Source organism: Choristoneura fumiferana, chromosome 17 (assembly GCF_025370935.1).
Source record: "Choristoneura fumiferana chromosome 17, NRCan_CFum_1, whole genome shotgun sequence".
In the NCBI taxonomy this organism is placed as follows: Eukaryota; Metazoa; Arthropoda; class Insecta; order Lepidoptera; family Tortricidae; genus Choristoneura; species Choristoneura fumiferana.
The window spans coordinates 21,090,101-21,107,366 of NC_133488.1; the positions used below are offsets into that span (position 1 = coordinate 21,090,101).

At 45.1% G+C, this 17,266-nt stretch overlaps 1 protein-coding gene and 1 pseudogene across 1 annotated transcript; one reads left to right on the top strand and one right to left on the bottom strand.

Moving 5' to 3' along the window:
* The first annotated feature begins 1,579 nt into the window (after positions 1 to 1,579).
* LOC141437243 (double-stranded RNA-specific editase 1-like) lies at positions 1,580 to 6,310 on the top strand. Its single transcript, XM_074100497.1, has 8 exons — positions 1,580 to 1,661; positions 2,359 to 2,480; positions 3,051 to 3,153; positions 3,470 to 3,571; positions 4,163 to 4,326; positions 4,846 to 5,076; positions 5,395 to 5,398; positions 6,171 to 6,310. The coding sequence occupies exons 1-8, from the start codon at positions 1,580 to 1,582 to the stop codon at positions 6,308 to 6,310; spliced, it is 948 nt and encodes a 315-aa protein (XP_073956598.1).
* A 3,023-nt stretch (positions 6,311 to 9,333) lies between these two features.
* LOC141437254 (uncharacterized) overlaps positions 9,334 to 17,266 on the bottom strand; it is a 36,818-nt pseudogene continuing 28,885 nt past the window's right edge.

Sequence of the window (17,266 nt, forward strand, 5' to 3'; positions counted from 1 at the left end):
AGGGCTGGCAAAATGCCACGGGGCCCCCGCCCGACCCAAGAGGCCCCAGCCCAAGAGGCCACGAGCTCAGAAATATTTTTTTAACATTGTAGGTACCTGAGTATTTTACTTACTTTACTTTTACTACTTTAATTTACTTAAAATGAAACTAAGTTCAACGTGACGATTTTTACTGATAGGGCCCCATCAAAAGTATTTGCCACGGGCCCCAGATGGTATAGTTGCGCCACTGATTGTAGCTTGCTGTGCAGTGTACAGTTGAACCATTTGTATACTGTACTGACCCACTGAAGAATATTCTCACAGTGTTATAACAATTTTGCTTGTCAGGCAATGCTTTATTGTTGCAACATCGTCTGAGCATGTATCAAGTGGGTCACGATTGATTGAATATGTCATACCTACAACCTTATTTAGTGCATAGAATGCAATATATGGATATATAATGGATTGTATGACATCTGAAATAAACAATTTTTATTTTAACATTAGTTTCAAGTTATTCTCACAGAATTTTAATACAGAGATTTAATCCAGAAAAAAAATCTAATGTGTGGGGTAGAGTTGAACGTGACCAGGTGTAGTGTGGTTGGTATAACAAGGTGTTTGTCGTTGGCAGCAACCGTTCAACCAGCAGCAGCAGCAGCAACAGCAGCAGTTCCAGAGCGCGCAGCCGCCGCTGCCGCCGCCGCCCGCGCCGCGCTCGCTCGGGCGCCGCCGCAGCCGCAGCCGCGAACACGCCTCTACAGGTCAGTCACTTCGCGCTATAAGGTATGTCTGTAGGTATCCAAGTCATTACCTATAATATATATGTTAGGTATCAAAATAATAATAGTTAATATTATTACGTTATATATTATGATTTAGATTTGGTGAAATTGTGGTTTGTAGATAGACGTCTGAAATAAGGAATTAACACAATAATATAATCTCATGGGATCAGAATATTTTAAAGATTTCTACCTCTACGATTAGACAATTATTACATACATAATTATTAAAGTACATTTACCATGTATTGGGTTATACCTGAATAAAATAAGTTATTTATTACATTTGGCGCGGGTATTTTGTATGCAATATCAATGAAATACACAATGTTATGGAATTCCCATGGCTATTTAGTAAAATTCCGGCATTTGAATTCAATTGCCAGATCTAACGTTTTACGCGTGCGAAGCCGTAGGTAAAGTCTAAAAGGAATAAAATGTCACACGAGTTAGAAACGTGACTGGACCATGCATTAAAAAGCCATTTATTTATTTTAACAGCTCAGTATCTATAAAAAGGTCTTATGAATGACAAAAAATCCATCACTTGTTCAGAAAAACCTCTATTGAAAAGAACCCGGCAAGAAACTAAGGTGTATTTTTTTTAACAGGTCTACAATATTAATTAATTAAATTTAGTGTAATGACTTACATTAAATCACAAGTGTTTAATAACGTACATTTTTAACACAGCTGTTTTGCTATTTGAAATAAGGGATTGCCAATGCGGATCATTCCCAAACATCCCTGTCATAAATATTATCATCCATTTTTTAATACATTTTTTTGTGCAGACCCAAGACGTGGAGATGAAGCAGGAGCCGGGAACGGGCGGCAGCGAGGCCGGCTCCGAGGGCCGTCCGCGCCCACACTGGGTCAAACTCAACGGAGGTAAAATTAACTTATTTTGAACCACTGGCAGCAGCGCCGAGAACATATCACCACGCTGACACATGTGACTGCTACTTTCATAGAGAACCATTTTGATAATACGAGTACGCGTGTTAATCACGAAACATTACATTTGTAACACAAACCTGACACAGCTTAAATCTCACGTAAAGATTTACCGACAACAACAAATGACAGACTGACTGACTGACGCTGAAAATTGTCGCGTCACTGAACATTCCAGATTCCAGCGCGAAAAAAAATTTATATGGCGCCTTTTGAGAGGCAATGGAAGCGGCGTGTAAAATGAGACTCAAGAGTTAAGGCCTTTTCACTCTGACCATAAATCATCAATCTGATCTTGAATAATCTTAAACACACGAAAGACGAAAAAACAGAAGACAAAATAGACTTACATTATTTTAGCAAGAGATGACGATGTCAATTAGATTAATTAATTAATTTCAGAAACGAGGCTGGCATCAGAACAAGTAACCCAAAAGATCAAAGTCACATGAACATGTTTAGTTATTTTCTACATTACATAATACGGGCTAATGTCTAGAAATACTGAATCTTTTTAAATTCTTCACTAATAAAAATCAACACTATCCATGATTAACTTAGCTTTATATCCTGGGAAAGCCTAAGTTTCCTTTTCACTGTTTGTCAGTGCAAGTTGTTTTGTCGGTTGCAGTGAAGAAGATCAGCAACAAGGAGCGGCGCCGCCGGCAAAACGAGAACCTGCGCCGCCTGCTCACGCCCAAGAATGCTCTCATGGTGCTCAACGAGATGATGCCCAACGAACAGTTCGCCTCCGTGAGTACCCGCAGCCCGAGGGGCCCCCACTACATACAGATAACCTCAATGTCCTCAAACTATGACCATCTGCCTTCAGATAACCCCCATTTTTAAACACTATCCCTTTTACCACAGTATAAATAACCCTCAGGTGTTACCAATTACCCTCCCTATTACCTATGTTAAGGTGGTTTTCCACCGGCGAGGTGAGACGAGTCGAAGCGAGACGAGAATTGAAATTTGTATGGCAGCGCCCGCGGCGGCCCGCTAGATACATATTTCAATTCTCGTCTCGCCTCGCCGGTGGAAAGTCACCATTATACAAATAAATCATTAATTAATTGATTAATTCTACATTGTAAATCACTGCTAACATCAAATGAATACCAGACTTCAATCCTCAAAATAGGTATCCCTCTTATCTTCTAATAAACACAGACTATAACTACTTCCGAGTACGTTCAAATGAACGCTTTTGTTTCTTGTCTATTATCTGGTTGCCGTTTCATCCAACCAAACACCTTTGTTTCACTAGTTAAATATATGAATAAATATTTAGAACTGGTTTAAGATGATTTATTGTTACAGCAATTCAAGGTGGAGCCGGCCAGTAATCAGTTCTACAAGGCTAACAGCGCGCAGAGCTTCTGCGCTGACCTTACTCTCGATGGGAACATTTACAAGGGATTCGGTGAGTTCCACACTAACTAATAGTATACATGCTCTGAGGGAGTTTGGTACATAGAGCCGAATTTTAAGCTGGTGATAGCCCAGCACTGTCGGCCCTCCCTACCCAGTCGTCCATAATGGATTTTTCCGACTGCACGCCCTCATCTAAAAAGTACCTCATATATATTTTTTTAAAATTAGAAACGAGTAAACATAACACTAAATCCTTGTAGTGTCATTGACCCTTGAGGCAACTTAACTCAAAAGAAAAACATGGTCGGATGTCGAAGTCTTCTTCTGTAATCCGTCTTCGCGTACTGACTTAGACTGTGTTCCAGGTGAGAACAAGCTGTCTGCGCGCAATGCGGCGGCTGAGAAGGCCATTCGGGATCTCATCATTAAGCGCATGTCCAAGGTCCTCACGTCTGAGGTCAAAGACGGTGAGTAATTTAGGTCTTCCGTATATCAATATGGATATCACTTATTGAAAGCTTCACACAGACAATTAAGATTGCCTTGTCTGGACTAAATTTAGCCCTGAGTTAAGTCACTTTTAGTTTCCCCCCTTTACTTTTGTTTATTTAGGGCTGTTTCACCATCCATTGATTAGTGTTAACTGATGGTTAAACGTGATGCCGTCTCCGTCTATTCAAACAAAACAAATAGAGACGGCATCACATTTAACCGTCAGTTAACACTAATCAATGGATGGTGAAACAGCCCCTTAGTAACGCCTCATAATTTTGATTTCTTGTCGCCCACGTTGGAAGTCTGGTTAAAAAATTAAATTGTTAAACCTAGTTCAGCGACAGTTAGTGTCGTGAACGAGTCACCTCTCAAGTGGACTGCTTCACGACACTTGAAACTAGAGCCAGCTTGTTCAGTCAGTACCCGTGTAAACAAGTGAACTGGCCCTATACTATGAAGTGCAAAATGCCAAGTTAGTATCTTGCCGTCCCTCTACGAGAGCGAGAGGGGCGGTATGTCACGATCTTGTAATTTCTTAGTAGCCCCCTTGGTGTTGTTGGCAGGCTCGGAGTCGGACTCTGCGAGCCAGAACGGCGAGGCCGAGGGCGCTCTGCCGATGATCCAGCTGGCGTCGTTCGCGCTGCACAAGCTGTTCTCCGAGTGGGAGTACGAGGGCGTCAAGGTGCCGCAGCTCAAGCAACATGCACACCCCAAGGACCAGCCCGCGGTCAGTCTACAGTCTAGCATCATTATATGACCGGATAGACAAGTGGTTAAAGTGAAAAAAAAAAACACATTTTTACAAGTTTTTATTTGACTAGCAATGTATGTATGGGTCAAATATTGCAAGTTAAATTTGAAGCATATCCAGTAGTCGGATTGACTTAAAATTTGGCATACATGTAAATCTGGTGACTACAATAATCTGATAGTGACGTTCTGGTGGTTCAGCCAGGATAATTTTCACAGGATGAAACTCCTTAATGGTTAATGGAATCGACTGGAAATTTGGTATGAAAATGTTGTTTAGTGTGTAGTAGTGTGTAAGGCACCAAAAAATGCCACGTTCGAGTTACGCACTCATAGATCTTTACAACTACAATTATAAAATGTGGAGGGGCGCTCCTTCGTGACTGAACAGATATGTAACTAGAAGGAATTATGTTCCTAGTAGAACACCAGTTATCAAAGTTGGTTATCTACGAGGAACAAGGGTTCAGTTTTGACGTCGTAATGGTCGATCCAGGGGTCCGAGGGCGAGTGCTCGGAGCCTATGGCGATGGGCGCGCCGCGTCCCAAGCCGCCGCTGAAGCGCAAGGAGCTGCCGCCGAACGCGGCGTCGCTGCACCCGGCGATGCTGCTGTCGTACATGCGGCCCGGCCTCGAGTACCGCGAGCTGGCCGTCGAGGGCGACAAGCCGCAGACCATGCTCTTCACCATGGGCGTCGACGTCGACGGCGCCACTTACATCGGAAGGGTGAGACACCAACACATATATTTGTGTATAAGGTGAAGATGGGTTACGGTACCATCAGCCAAATAAGTGGTCTATCAATTTTTTAACAAGTTCTTATCAAACGAATATGTCGCTAAAGTCGAACTTTCAAGTTGACAGACACGTCTATTGGCATTATTGTTTTATGACATGCAAACGATTATCAACTTTAGGGTGGTAGACCACATATTTTGCTGATGGTACAAGGGCTATCGGCGCCGTGACAGGTTAACGACACAATCTCCAGCGACTGGCCTGACATAGGTGTAAACATTTCAATTTAGTTACTTGATTATCTAGCCTCGTAAGATCAACGTCAAATTTTGATCATTAGAATTTTAAATTTAGGGGCTGTTTCACCATCCTTTGACTAGCGTTAACCGACGGTTAATTGTGATACCGTCTCCGTCTATTAGAATAAAACAAATAAAGACGGCATCACACCTAACCCCCAGTTAACACTAATCAATGGACGGTGAAACAGCCCCTAAATGTTGATAAGTGAAGTTGACATTAGCTTCGCCGTATGTCCTAAATTTAGGATGTTGGGCCTTACGAGGTTAATTAATTTAGTTATTAAACTAGCCTGTTACAAATAGGTTCGATTATTCTAAGAATCGGCAGTGAAATTGGTTTGGACAACCTTTTTAATTGTCGCTAGATTTGACAATAATGACACTTGCACGAAATGTTGCCACACACGATCAAGTAAACCAAGCGCAAGTTTGTGAAAGTTAAGAATTTATTGGAACTGTTTTGAACTTGTACAGGTCAGAGCAGAAATTTACGCGAGTATCTTCCAATACATGTTACATAGTTGCGTAAGTTAACCCTTAACAAGGCCTTATTTATTGGGGCATACTACCACAGAATCAAAAGCAGCTATCGAATACATACCTGACAAACAATATTTTTAAAGCTAGTCGTATTTTCAAAAATTACAATGGAAATTATGACTTATTATGAAATAAATAAGGTTCAGTTTCCAACCCTATGCAAGTGGTCGCTAAATCGCCTCTACCTTATTAAGGGTTAACGTCTGCGGCCAGTACAGTAAGTGCACGTTTGTTCGGCAGCGTCCAACAAGAAGGAGGCGCGTCGTGCGGCGGCCCGCGCGGCCTGTGCGGCGCTCTTCAACCTGCACTTCCCCGACACGCCCGCCGCCGCCGCCGCCCCCGCCGCCGCCAACAACCAGCCGCAGCCCATGGCGCAGTAGGCGACACCCCCCCCCACCCACCACCCCACACGACACTGCGCAAATGTAGACACTTACCGACACCAGGAAACTGTAGTTGCTATGCCGTCAGTGTTAGGTAATCTGTTGAATTGTAAGGTTTTTTTGATCTTGCTAGTGTCTTCGACAGACGAATTTATATTTAATTGGCGATCTAGCGATCGTTGTGTGTCAAGTGGAAGCAACTGGACACAAATGTATGTCTGCGCAGGCAGGTGGTTGATTTAATTTTAATTATACGACATAAAAATAAAATGTTCTCTGGTAGCTCGTGGCTTAGTGGCACTATAAGTTTCTACATTTGCGCTGTCTCACTACCTTTTCAAACTAACTTGCTGAATTAAGTGTTTAAACGTGTCCCTGTGAGTTATTAGATCACGATAAGATTGTGAATGGAACTCGAAGTTGTTCCATATACATATCCGCGCCAATATGTACACGATCGCAGATTTTTGAATCTCATTCTGATCGTGATCTAAATAACAATTAGTGTGGTTCCACAAACAAAAATTAGGGGGCTGCAGGCAATTCATAAGTTAGTCTATCTCTATCGCGAAAATTTTAAACAACAAAAAAATATTTTGTAAAGTATCTTATCGATCCAATCGTTGATCATCGCAGCTGGTAATTCGTGTGCTCATTCGGGCTTCGAACTGTGTTAAACTGGTATCACTGGATTGGAGAAATCGTCCCGCTTTAAGTAAAGTATTGTAAAGGATGGTAGGGAGCACACTTGTTGTGGGGTATGCATGACCGCCTGGTAAGGTGGTACCCTAAACCGAAGACGGAGGATGTAGCTGTGACTCGAGCGCGGCGACCAATCTGTCGCTCGTGCCAAGCTGTCGCTACGGACTTGATGAATCGATCTCCGCCTAGAGAAAGAGTCGTGCCACACTCGGCATGTTTATTTATGTTTTATCATTGTAATGTCTCATTTGTTTTATGATAATGTAACTATACAAGTCTTGTAGTTTTGTACTGTATACCAGACTAGACCAAAATTATAAAGTCAAAACAATGTTAATTGTTTATTATATTTACAGATCAAATATTACGGTACGGTAGACAGGACATTTTGTTCTTAGTTAAAAATCAAATCTTGAGAATGAAGGCATTTTTTTTATATTTACGATCTAGTGGTTAAGGGTATTTTAAAATTAAATAAACTAGGTAGGCAACCTATCCGTGCCGATGTGGCAATGGAAACCTAGATAGAATAGGTATGTTTCCAACCGCTAGATTCTAGATCTAGAGGCTTATATTATAACAAAAATAACAAACTTACGTGAAAATAAAGAAAAAAGATAAAAAAATAACGTGTTTTATTTCATGTTGTCTACACTGCCATTTGATCCAAGAGTATATCACTCGCAGGGCTACCCATACACACACACACACACACACACACACACACACACACACACACACACACACGCACACGCACAAATATGTAATAATAATTATTAAGAACTTTTATAAAAATAGTACTTCTAATGTTTTCAATTAATTTTCATAATATTTCATTAAGTGTAATTTTCATTTCTACAAATTAGCTATTTAATTTGTTAAATTCAATTCGCTTGTTTAGATACTAGTTGCAATTGTTTAGATACAAGTTGCAATTGATTAGATACTAGTTTCAATTGTACCTACTTTTTAAGGAAGAGCGGACGTTCTTATTACAGGTATATTCTTACCTAAAAAGAGGCTCCAGCCACAATTAAATGTAAGTAACACGCAATAGTTTCTGAATAAATTATTATTATTATGTTTCCATAATAAGAAATAATGAGACCAGTTTTGGACACCGTACGTTTAATAACTTTAAATTGTACTCAATGGACAAATTCATCACAAGTCGTTTGGAATGTACACCAACATCTAGTAATAAAGACAACAGAGAACACGACAGCACACGGTCAACACTACACTACGCTATCAGTCTCAGTGAATGCTGGCTTTGCTGTATAAGAAATACGCTAAAAAACAATCTGAGTAAAAACTTAAGTATCAATGGCTCTTAAAAATAATAAAACAGTAAAAACATTGGTTACTAGTAAAACATGTCAACAGATAAGTTAATGTAAACAAACAGTCAAGAGGTATTCCGTAAATTCATAATACTCGAGTTGGCAACCGCGCGATCGTGACGCTTACACTAGTTTAGAAGTAGATGGACGTAAAGATCCCTAAGCTAACTACGCGGCTAACGGCCGACGCTAGAACTGCTAGAAGTACACGACACGTGATCGCGGAGAAATATAACTGATAGCGCTCGACGAGGGCTGTTGTAAGCGTCAGAACCCCTGGACCAATGGAGATATTTGATGTTTAGAAAATACCAAAATTTACTACCTATTTGATACCTAACTTAAAATAATTTGTACCTCGATAGACAATTAAAAAACGAGTATGAAAGTGGCCCAGACATTCTGACGCCAGGATGTTTTTTTATTGTCTATCGAGGTACTAAGTAATTATTTTAAGTTAGGTATCAAATATCTCCATTGGCCCAGGGGTTCAGACGCTTATAGGCTGTTGGTTGTCTTCGCCCTTTTGTTCGCACTAGGCTATTAACGCATTCACTGCCACCTGACTTCCATTGGTGCCACCGACGCACATGTGCGTTCAAAATGTATGAATAATTATGACGGCGGCACTGGGCGAAGTTCCGAAAACGCATATGTGCGTCGGTGGCAGTGAATGCGTTACTTAAGTGACAAGCGAGACGTGGGACTAGATTTGATCAGTCTAAAAGTAATAAAAGAGAAACAATCGTTCTACACACAAACGAGATTTGCTTTACATTAGTTGTGGCACGACTCGCTTGCCAGACTAAATACTGGGATTATTTTTCTCCGCTGTTAACACTATGTACCTATTTACCTAATTTCGAGTTGTTCACACTAGCGGTAATAATGCGTCGACTGTTCGGATTTTTTTCACACTTATCCAGTGTGAACAGCAGAAAAAAATCCAGCAGTTTGCAGTACGAATAGGGTGTGGACAACCGGGTACAGCCCTCAGCAGGGCTCCACCGGCGGACGCAATCGTTCGAACGGAGCTCACAACAGGCGGTAGGTCCACAGCGAGATGGGACTCTGCAGGCGCGCCACGTGCGGGGGCTCGCGCCCGCCCACCACCAGCAGCAGCAGGGCGGGGCGGGGGCGGGCCGGCCCGGCGCGCCGGCTCGTCGCCGCCCACGCCCGAGTCCGGCGTCAGCGCCGCGCCCAGCGCGCGCACGTCCGGCCCTAGGTAGTGCGGGTTGCAGAAGCCCAGCGACGCGCCCGACAGCCGGTTGACGCGCTCGGCGCTCGCGTAGTCCGACGTGGACAGCTCGCTGTCGTCGTCGGTGCGGCCGACGCGCTCCGCGGCCGGCTCGGGCAGCGCGGGCAGCGCGGGCAGCGCGGGCTGCAGCCGCCGCAGCGGGATCGCGTCGCCGCCGAATTCGCGCCGCAGCTCCTCCTCCTCGTCCGAGTCCAGATACACCAGCTTGGCGGCCTGCGCGGCCGACAGCACCGGCGTCGGCAGCACCATGTCCGCGAAGTCGGGCACCGAGATGGGCTCGCGCGAGATGTCGGCGCGCCGCCGCTCGGCCTCGTCCGCCTCGCGCGGCCCCCCTCCGCGGGCCGCTCCATCGCGTACGCCGAGTGCGGCTTGGGCAGCACCAGGCTCTCCGTGGAGTCCTGCCCCAGCGCGGAGTAGGAGCACCGCGCCGCGCGCCGCATGTGCAGCGCCGACAGTCGGCCCAGCTCGCGCAGCAGCCCGGCGGGCGGGGCGGGCGGGCCGCCCCCCGCGCACCCCGCGCCGGCCACGGCTGTCCCCACTCCCGCCCCCGCCCCGCGCTGCCCCACGCCGGCACCAGCAGCGCGCAGCCGTCCACGCGCGGCGACGGCCAGTTCACGCTCTGCACGATGCGCTCCCACGTCTCCGTCGCTATAGAACAGATGCATTCATAGGTATTTCTATTGAGAATTGTGTGCTCGTGACCACTGTTTATCATTTTCACTCGCCTATAACGCTTTATAATCACAAGGTGCCCCAAGCTGTGGCAGTATTTTTACTATAATAATGTTAAGATACAAAGAACAGAAACGTACCGAAGTGGAACCGCCAGAGCTCGTTGGTGGCGCCGGCGCCGGCGTCCAGGTCCCCGCCGAAGATGTAGAAGTGCGCGCCCGCCCTTAGCCCCGCGTGTCCCGCGCGCGCGCCCGGCGCCGCCCGCCCGCGCCCCAAACGCACCGCCGTCCACACGCGCGACACTACAACAAACCAAAGCCAATTAACTCCAATAGTTGTATACTCAGTAGAAATCGTCTAGCGAAATGCTGTTCATGAAGTCATAATGTATATTAAGATAAAGAACCATTGAAAGCTAACAAAAGTCTAGATACCACGAAGTACCTACAATACAAGGTAAAAATCAGTACTAGTTTTAGGTGCGTTCGCTGCGGGGCGCCAGCCAGATGCTACAGGGCACCGCGCGTGTGCCAGCGCCAATTCAAAGTTGAATACCTAAGCAATTTTTATGGATCAAAAGAAAAACTAGATTCGGAGTATAAATTTTATAGACTTATCTTGTAGGAGTGAGTATGAGTATTCTGTCAAATACGACCTGACATTTGTCGCTTGTATTTAAAAGGGTGCCAAAGCCATGAGTTGCCCGGAGTGCCTAGATGACAAAGACCAGCCCTGCCTATATCTTGGCTGATTAGTGCTAATACTAGTGTACTAACTGGTGTAAATACTAGTGTACTGACTGGTGCTAATACTAGTGTACTGACTGGTGATAGTACTAGTTTACTGACTGGTGCTAATACTAGTGTACTAACTGGTGTAAATACTAGTGTAATTACTGGTGCTAGTACTAATATACTGACTGGTGCTAATACTAGTATAGTGAGTGGTGCTAGTAGTAGTGTACTGACTGGTGTCGTAGTGCCAGAGGTCCCCGCAGGCCCTGAGGTCGCTCTGTCCGCCGTGCACGTAGAGGCGCGCGTCGTGCAGCGCGGCGGCGTGCCGGTGGCGCGCCGGGCCCGCCGTCGCCGTACGCACCTGGTGCCACGACTCTGACTCTGCAACGCGAGAGCTTGCCTATTAAGTTTCTGCGAGCAACGCTATGGTGAATAACTTATTTTGGAAGTCAACAAAGCACATTTCAACACCTGCCTGCATTTGAGCATTGAGGGTCTTAAACTAAGAGCCTCTGCTAATTCACGCGGGTGCACGCGTACTGACTGGTGCTAGACTAGTGTAATGACTGGTGCTGATACTAGTTTACTGACTGTTGTAGTGTAGTGACTGGCCAAGCCGCGGCTTGGCGTGGACGCGGCGTGCCGTTTCATATCATCTAATCTAATAGAACAGCGCTGCGTGAGACGGGTCTATATTATACTCTATTGACAAGGTAAGCCGTACACCCGCGTGACTTAGCACAGGCCCCAAAGGAATCATGACCTATGATTAGATAGATAGATGATAGATAAAAAACTTTATTTCCACAACACATACACGGCTTAGTAAATAACAAACAATTATAAAGCAACATAAAAATTATCATGATGATTAATGACTTAATAACTAACATGCAACAGTTCCGAAAGTTAAATAAACATTGATTAATTTATCAAATTAAGAGACCCATGTGATGATGTGGAGAATAGGCGCTGACTCAGCATGTACTGCGGCTGTGGGTGGCCACAGAGCTAATATTCTGTCAGAGACCTGAGACAGTGCCAACGTGCTTCCGAATAAGTTTAATTTTGCCACATGCCAAACATTCAAATTTAAAAGTTTTTTTTTTTTTTTTTTTATGATTAGTCAAACAATAGACGAACATGAACAGTGCCTCACCATAATGGAACGCCCAGAGCTCGTTGGTGGAGCCCCGCAGGTCCTTGTACCCGCCGTAGACGAGCAAGCAGTCCTTGAGCGCGTGCGCCGAGTGCCCGCGGCGCCCGCGCGGGCCCACCCCGCCCCCGCCCCCGCCTCCGCCCCCGCCCCCGCCCCGCTCGCGCCCTGCGCCGCCCGTCGCCCGCCGGCTGCCCCGGCAGCTTGCGCCATGTGCCCAACTAAATACATTCATGTAAGTAAAACAAATAAAGTTCATCAACGCGCAGCCGAGTTGATCGGCCAATTTTGTGCGAAGACGCGACCTCTGTTACTAATTTAGTCATTAACAAAATTGGCCGTTTAACTCCGCTGTGCGTATGCGCGTTGATGAACCATGCTCTGCAACATCTAATAGGTTATATAGTTTTTTATTTTACAACGGCTTCAATTGAAACTGTCTCGTGCTTAAAGCACACCGGGCTTCCGTTCTGGAACGCATACACATAAGGTACGAGTGCGAGAGAGAGGCCTTATTGTCCAGCGCACTCAGAATCACAATTACCACTCTTTCTAACGGTTAACGGTCTAAGCTAGAAAGAGATCGACAGCGCGTTTTTCTTTTGGGTTTTGTTGCCTTAAGGGCCAGAGACAAAAACCTTGCGTTTGTTTACATGTTTTTAAATTTTATTGAGTTTGATATGAACGCCTGCGCGTTAGCACATATCACCACAGGTTGTCATGGCAAGCACCTGTGTGGAGCCAGTCAGGCAGTCAGTATCGTACCTCAGTGTCATAGACCCAGAGCGGCACCTCCCCGAGCGCGCCGGGCTCCCCGCCGAACACGTACAGCTTGCCGGCGTGCGCCGTGCAGCTGTGCTCCTGCAGCGACGGCGGCGCCTCGCCCAAGCACGCCAGCCGCTCCCACTCGCCCGTGGCTGCAACCGACACAATCAGGCCATTACGACCTTCGTCTAACAGTTATTGGAATCACAATCGTTTTCACCACTCCTTTCTGTTGGACTCTATGCAGACAGAGCGTTTTGCGCGCGAGGACACTCGCGCGTTCCCGAGGTTGGTACTGGAGCTACATACGCCCCGTTCAGATGCTTTCGGGTCTTAGAGCTTGTCTGAGCTAACATGACGCGAACCTCACTCAACTAAATCAGTTCATTATACCTAAGTAGGTAGTTATACAGCAAATCTTACAATAACCGCCTGAGTCTAACGGGGATTTAGTTCCCCGTACCTACGTACGAGGGTAGAAAGAGATGGTGTATGTGATCATTAACATCAGCGCGTTACCACCTCTGGACGCCAAAGGACAGTGGTGGGGCAAGCGTTTTGTCTATTCATTGCGTGTGCGCCAGGTAAGCATTGTACGGTGAGCGTCTCGGCCGCGCTATGAACAGAAAACACGCTCGCCGCTCCTAGCGGAGCTCCCGCCTCGCTGCACGAACACGGCAGAAAAAGACTGGACAAAACTGCTCTAGCCAAAATGTCCGCCGCGTCACCCTCAACTTTGCATAAAGCAGGCCACTCATCTACATTATAAAAGTAAACATAGGTACCATCAGCCAAATAAGTGGTCTATTAATTTTTAAACAAGTTCCTATCAAATGAATATGTCAAAATATGTCGCTAAAGTCGAACTTTCAAGTTGACAGACACGTCGTCTATTGGCATTATGTGTCATGGGTTTCATGACATGCAAACGATTAGGTATCAACTTTAGTGTGGCAGACCACATATTTGGCTGACGGTACCTACTCTCAATAATATTTATATTTTTCTGAATTTGAAAGCTCAAAAAAAAACGTTTATACATATCAAAGAACCTGAACGCGACAGTTTTCGAACAAAAAACTTTGAAATGCCTCGCTCACATGAGATCCGACGCAGAAATTCAAAGGCTCTTTCTATTCATGTTCTCGACGCTCCAACCAAACGAACTGAGTCGGACGCGCTCGGCAGCGGCTGGCTCAGCGGCCCTCGACCTGATTAGCCACGACGCGACTGAATGCGAGCACGTTGTGATTTAGGATGTAGAGAGACGCAGAGTAGACTTGTCTAGTGTATTATCGAAAAATTGTTTTAGCAAACCCCTAATGGTTTTAAAAGACCTATCCAACGATACCCCACACTAGGATTGGATGAGAAAAAAAATCATCTCCACTTTACGTCTATGGGAGGTACCGTAAAAAATTTTTTTTAAAATTTTATTGCACCATTTTGTCGGCATAGTTCTCATATATATCCGTGCAAAATTACAGCTTTCTAGCATTGATAGGCCCTGAGAAAAGCCGCGGACGGACGGACAGACAGACATGGCGAATAATAAGGATAAGGGTTCCGTTTTTGCCATTTTGGCTCCGGAACCCTAAAAAGTAACTTGTTTATGAGGTGAATTTTATGAATTTTCTTCGCCGTCATATCGGTGAATATTGCAAAAAGATTTTAAAAATGTGTGCGTCAGCCTACTTTTGAATGATTTATTACTATTTTTCAGAACCACTGTTTCTCTGGCTTAACGACGACATATTATTCATACGAGTATAAGCGGAGCCCGTCTTAGGGGAGGAAACGAGCGGTAACGAGCCGCCCGCCCGCGAAGAGCGCTCGACTCGACTCGAGCCTCGTTACGCCGCTGATCGGCCCGCACACGGCACTTCATCTGACCTACAAACCTAACTTTATCATATAGATAATCCATGCGCCAAATAAGAGTCAAATATTCCACAGACAGACTACTCCTCGCACTGCTTTCTAAGAAAGGGGGAGCGTGAAGAGTTGTGCATGCTTGTACTTAATACCCCTATTTTAGGCATTTCCAGTCCTAAGGCCAAGTAAAAGAGGAGGGTTGTACGTAGGGCCAACAATCCTACAAGGTAAAAACATAAACGTCCCGAAGTCCAAGCAGACAAATCAACAATCTCAGCGAAGACTAATTGAAAAATGATTTTGTCTACGAATTGGTACACGTAAATACAGACTGTAAGAAAATCCGAGAAAGGTAAGGGAACTTTATCAACTGGAAGACGCGGCAAGGAAGATTTTAGAGGAGGGCAATGCTCACAGAGGTGTAGCGCCAGCAGAACCGCAACAATAATTAATATCCCAAATTAAAACACGAGCTATGATATTTAACTGCAGTCTTAGGCCCAAATAAAAAAGTAGAGACGGAATTCCGCGAATGGAAATTTGCGGCCGCCTTTTACTACAGCTGCTCATAGTTAAGTAGTTGAGTCGAGAGGTCTGGCTTCGGCCTGTGGTTGATACCTCCATTGGGCGCTCACCGAGGCAGTAGCGCCAGAAGTCCCTCAGCGGCAGCGCGCCGCCGGCGCCGCGTCCGCCCAGCACGTACACGTGGCCGCCCAGCAGCGCCGCCGAGTGCTTGCCGCGCGCGCACGGCGCCCGCGCGCCCTCGCCCTCCACTGACCTCCACATCTCATCTGCGGACAATAAACGTTTCTAAGAGACAAATATTGCACAGACAGACTATACTCTTCTCAGGCTGCGGCACCACTGAGGCGGAGACGAGCGGAGCGGACAGGAGACGTGTTAGGGATCGACCAACGTAATGGTTGAAATCCACATCTCGTCTCCGCACCGCTTCAATGGAAACTGTCAAGAGGAGACGAGCGGAGCGGAGAGGTGACGTCTAGGAATTGAATCGACCAATCACTTGACTCTTTTCACAGCTCTGCTCCACTCAGCTCCGCTCGTCTCCGCCTCAGTGGAGCCGCAACCTCACTGCTCTCTCACCAAGGATATTGAGAGGATGACATAGAGTCACCAGAACCTATGTTCGACACAATAAAGCGCTCGATTGTTTTTTGCGATAAACGCTGCGTTAACGCAATGCGTTTGACGCACATCGATTTTGCATCAGTGCGTCTAACGCAGCGTTAATACCATAAAACAACCGAGTTCTTAAAGTGTAAAAAATAAACGAAACTTTTTACTTTCAATAAACTAAATTTTTATCAATATGTTATTTTATTTATTACAATAAAGCGTGCATAAGATCTGATACGACTCTACATATTTCTAGGGCCGGTTTTATTCGTCTCATGACAACTGACTTGGCTATCTATACAGTATTGTAATGGTAGGCATCAAGAACCTAAAGTTAACAACGCTATTAACGTCAATTCAATACGTCGTAGAATATGAAAGCCTTGCTCCGACACATATTTCACTAGAAGCGCCGGAACATGAGAGTTTTATCCTCGTTATGAAATGGGGCCTGTCCTCGAGATTTATAACAGGGGGATGAAGGAAAAATATGGACATCGGAAATTTGTATACATATCTACCTGTCTAGGTATTCTACAGTTTCTACACGTTACGATGTTTTGTGATTATACTTACTTACATTGGAAAAACATACCTACCTACTTGAAGGAAATACCTTGATGTTTCATTTAAAAAAATGTATTATAGTGTAACCTTTTTGCTGACTGTACTTTTTTGTTTGTACTCTCATTGTCACACAAACTACGTATAAGGTACTTGTACTATTACTTATTCTGTGGTATAGGTAAAATATGTACCCAACAGTTAATGCGATTAATGGAATAAGAGTGATTAGTGGGTTAAGTTGGACTTGCAAGATTTGAAGGCAATTTACATACGAACATCGTGAGTTAAATAAAAGTTAGTGAAAATAAAAACAAATCATAAATCCACATCGACACAAACTGCACATAAAGAGCAATTCAGCTCCCCGCTCCCGGCAATATTCCTCACGTGCCCGACATCAAAGGCGTTTCGCGAAAATGCATTTTCCCCAGCGGGGGAATCCACAACTGCATATGTCCCTAAGTCGGGGCAAATGAAACGAGCGTCCCCGCGGTCTCTTTCCCCTTCCCCTTAAGTATTACTCAGAGGGAATTTGCGACCCTCACTCACCAGGCATGTTATCGCTTACAACATGTAAATATTGGTTATAAATGTGAAGAAATGTTTTGCGGAAGGCGTAGTAATACGTAATGAGGAATCGAGGACTCGAAAGGTACTTTTTTCGATGTATCAAGAAAATACTTGGGTACACCCCTTTATTACTGGTGATTTGAGGTTAACGGACCCCGGCGACCCTCATTGAGA

What these genes read in the sequence shown, in the direction of transcription:
- LOC141437243 (XM_074100497.1), top strand. Translation starts at nt 1,580, where the DNA reads ATGAAGCAGGAGCCGGGAACGGGCGGCAGCGAGGCCGGCTCCGAGGGC. An exon ending in CACGTCTGAGGTCAAAGACG is followed by an intron (nt 3,572 to 4,162) that starts GTGAGTAATTTA and finishes TGTTGTTGGCAG; the next exon opens with GCTCGGAGTCGGACTCTGCG. An exon ending in ACCCCAAGGACCAGCCCGCG is followed by an intron (nt 4,327 to 4,845) that starts GTCAGTCTACAG and finishes TGGTCGATCCAG; the next exon opens with GGGTCCGAGGGCGAGTGCTC.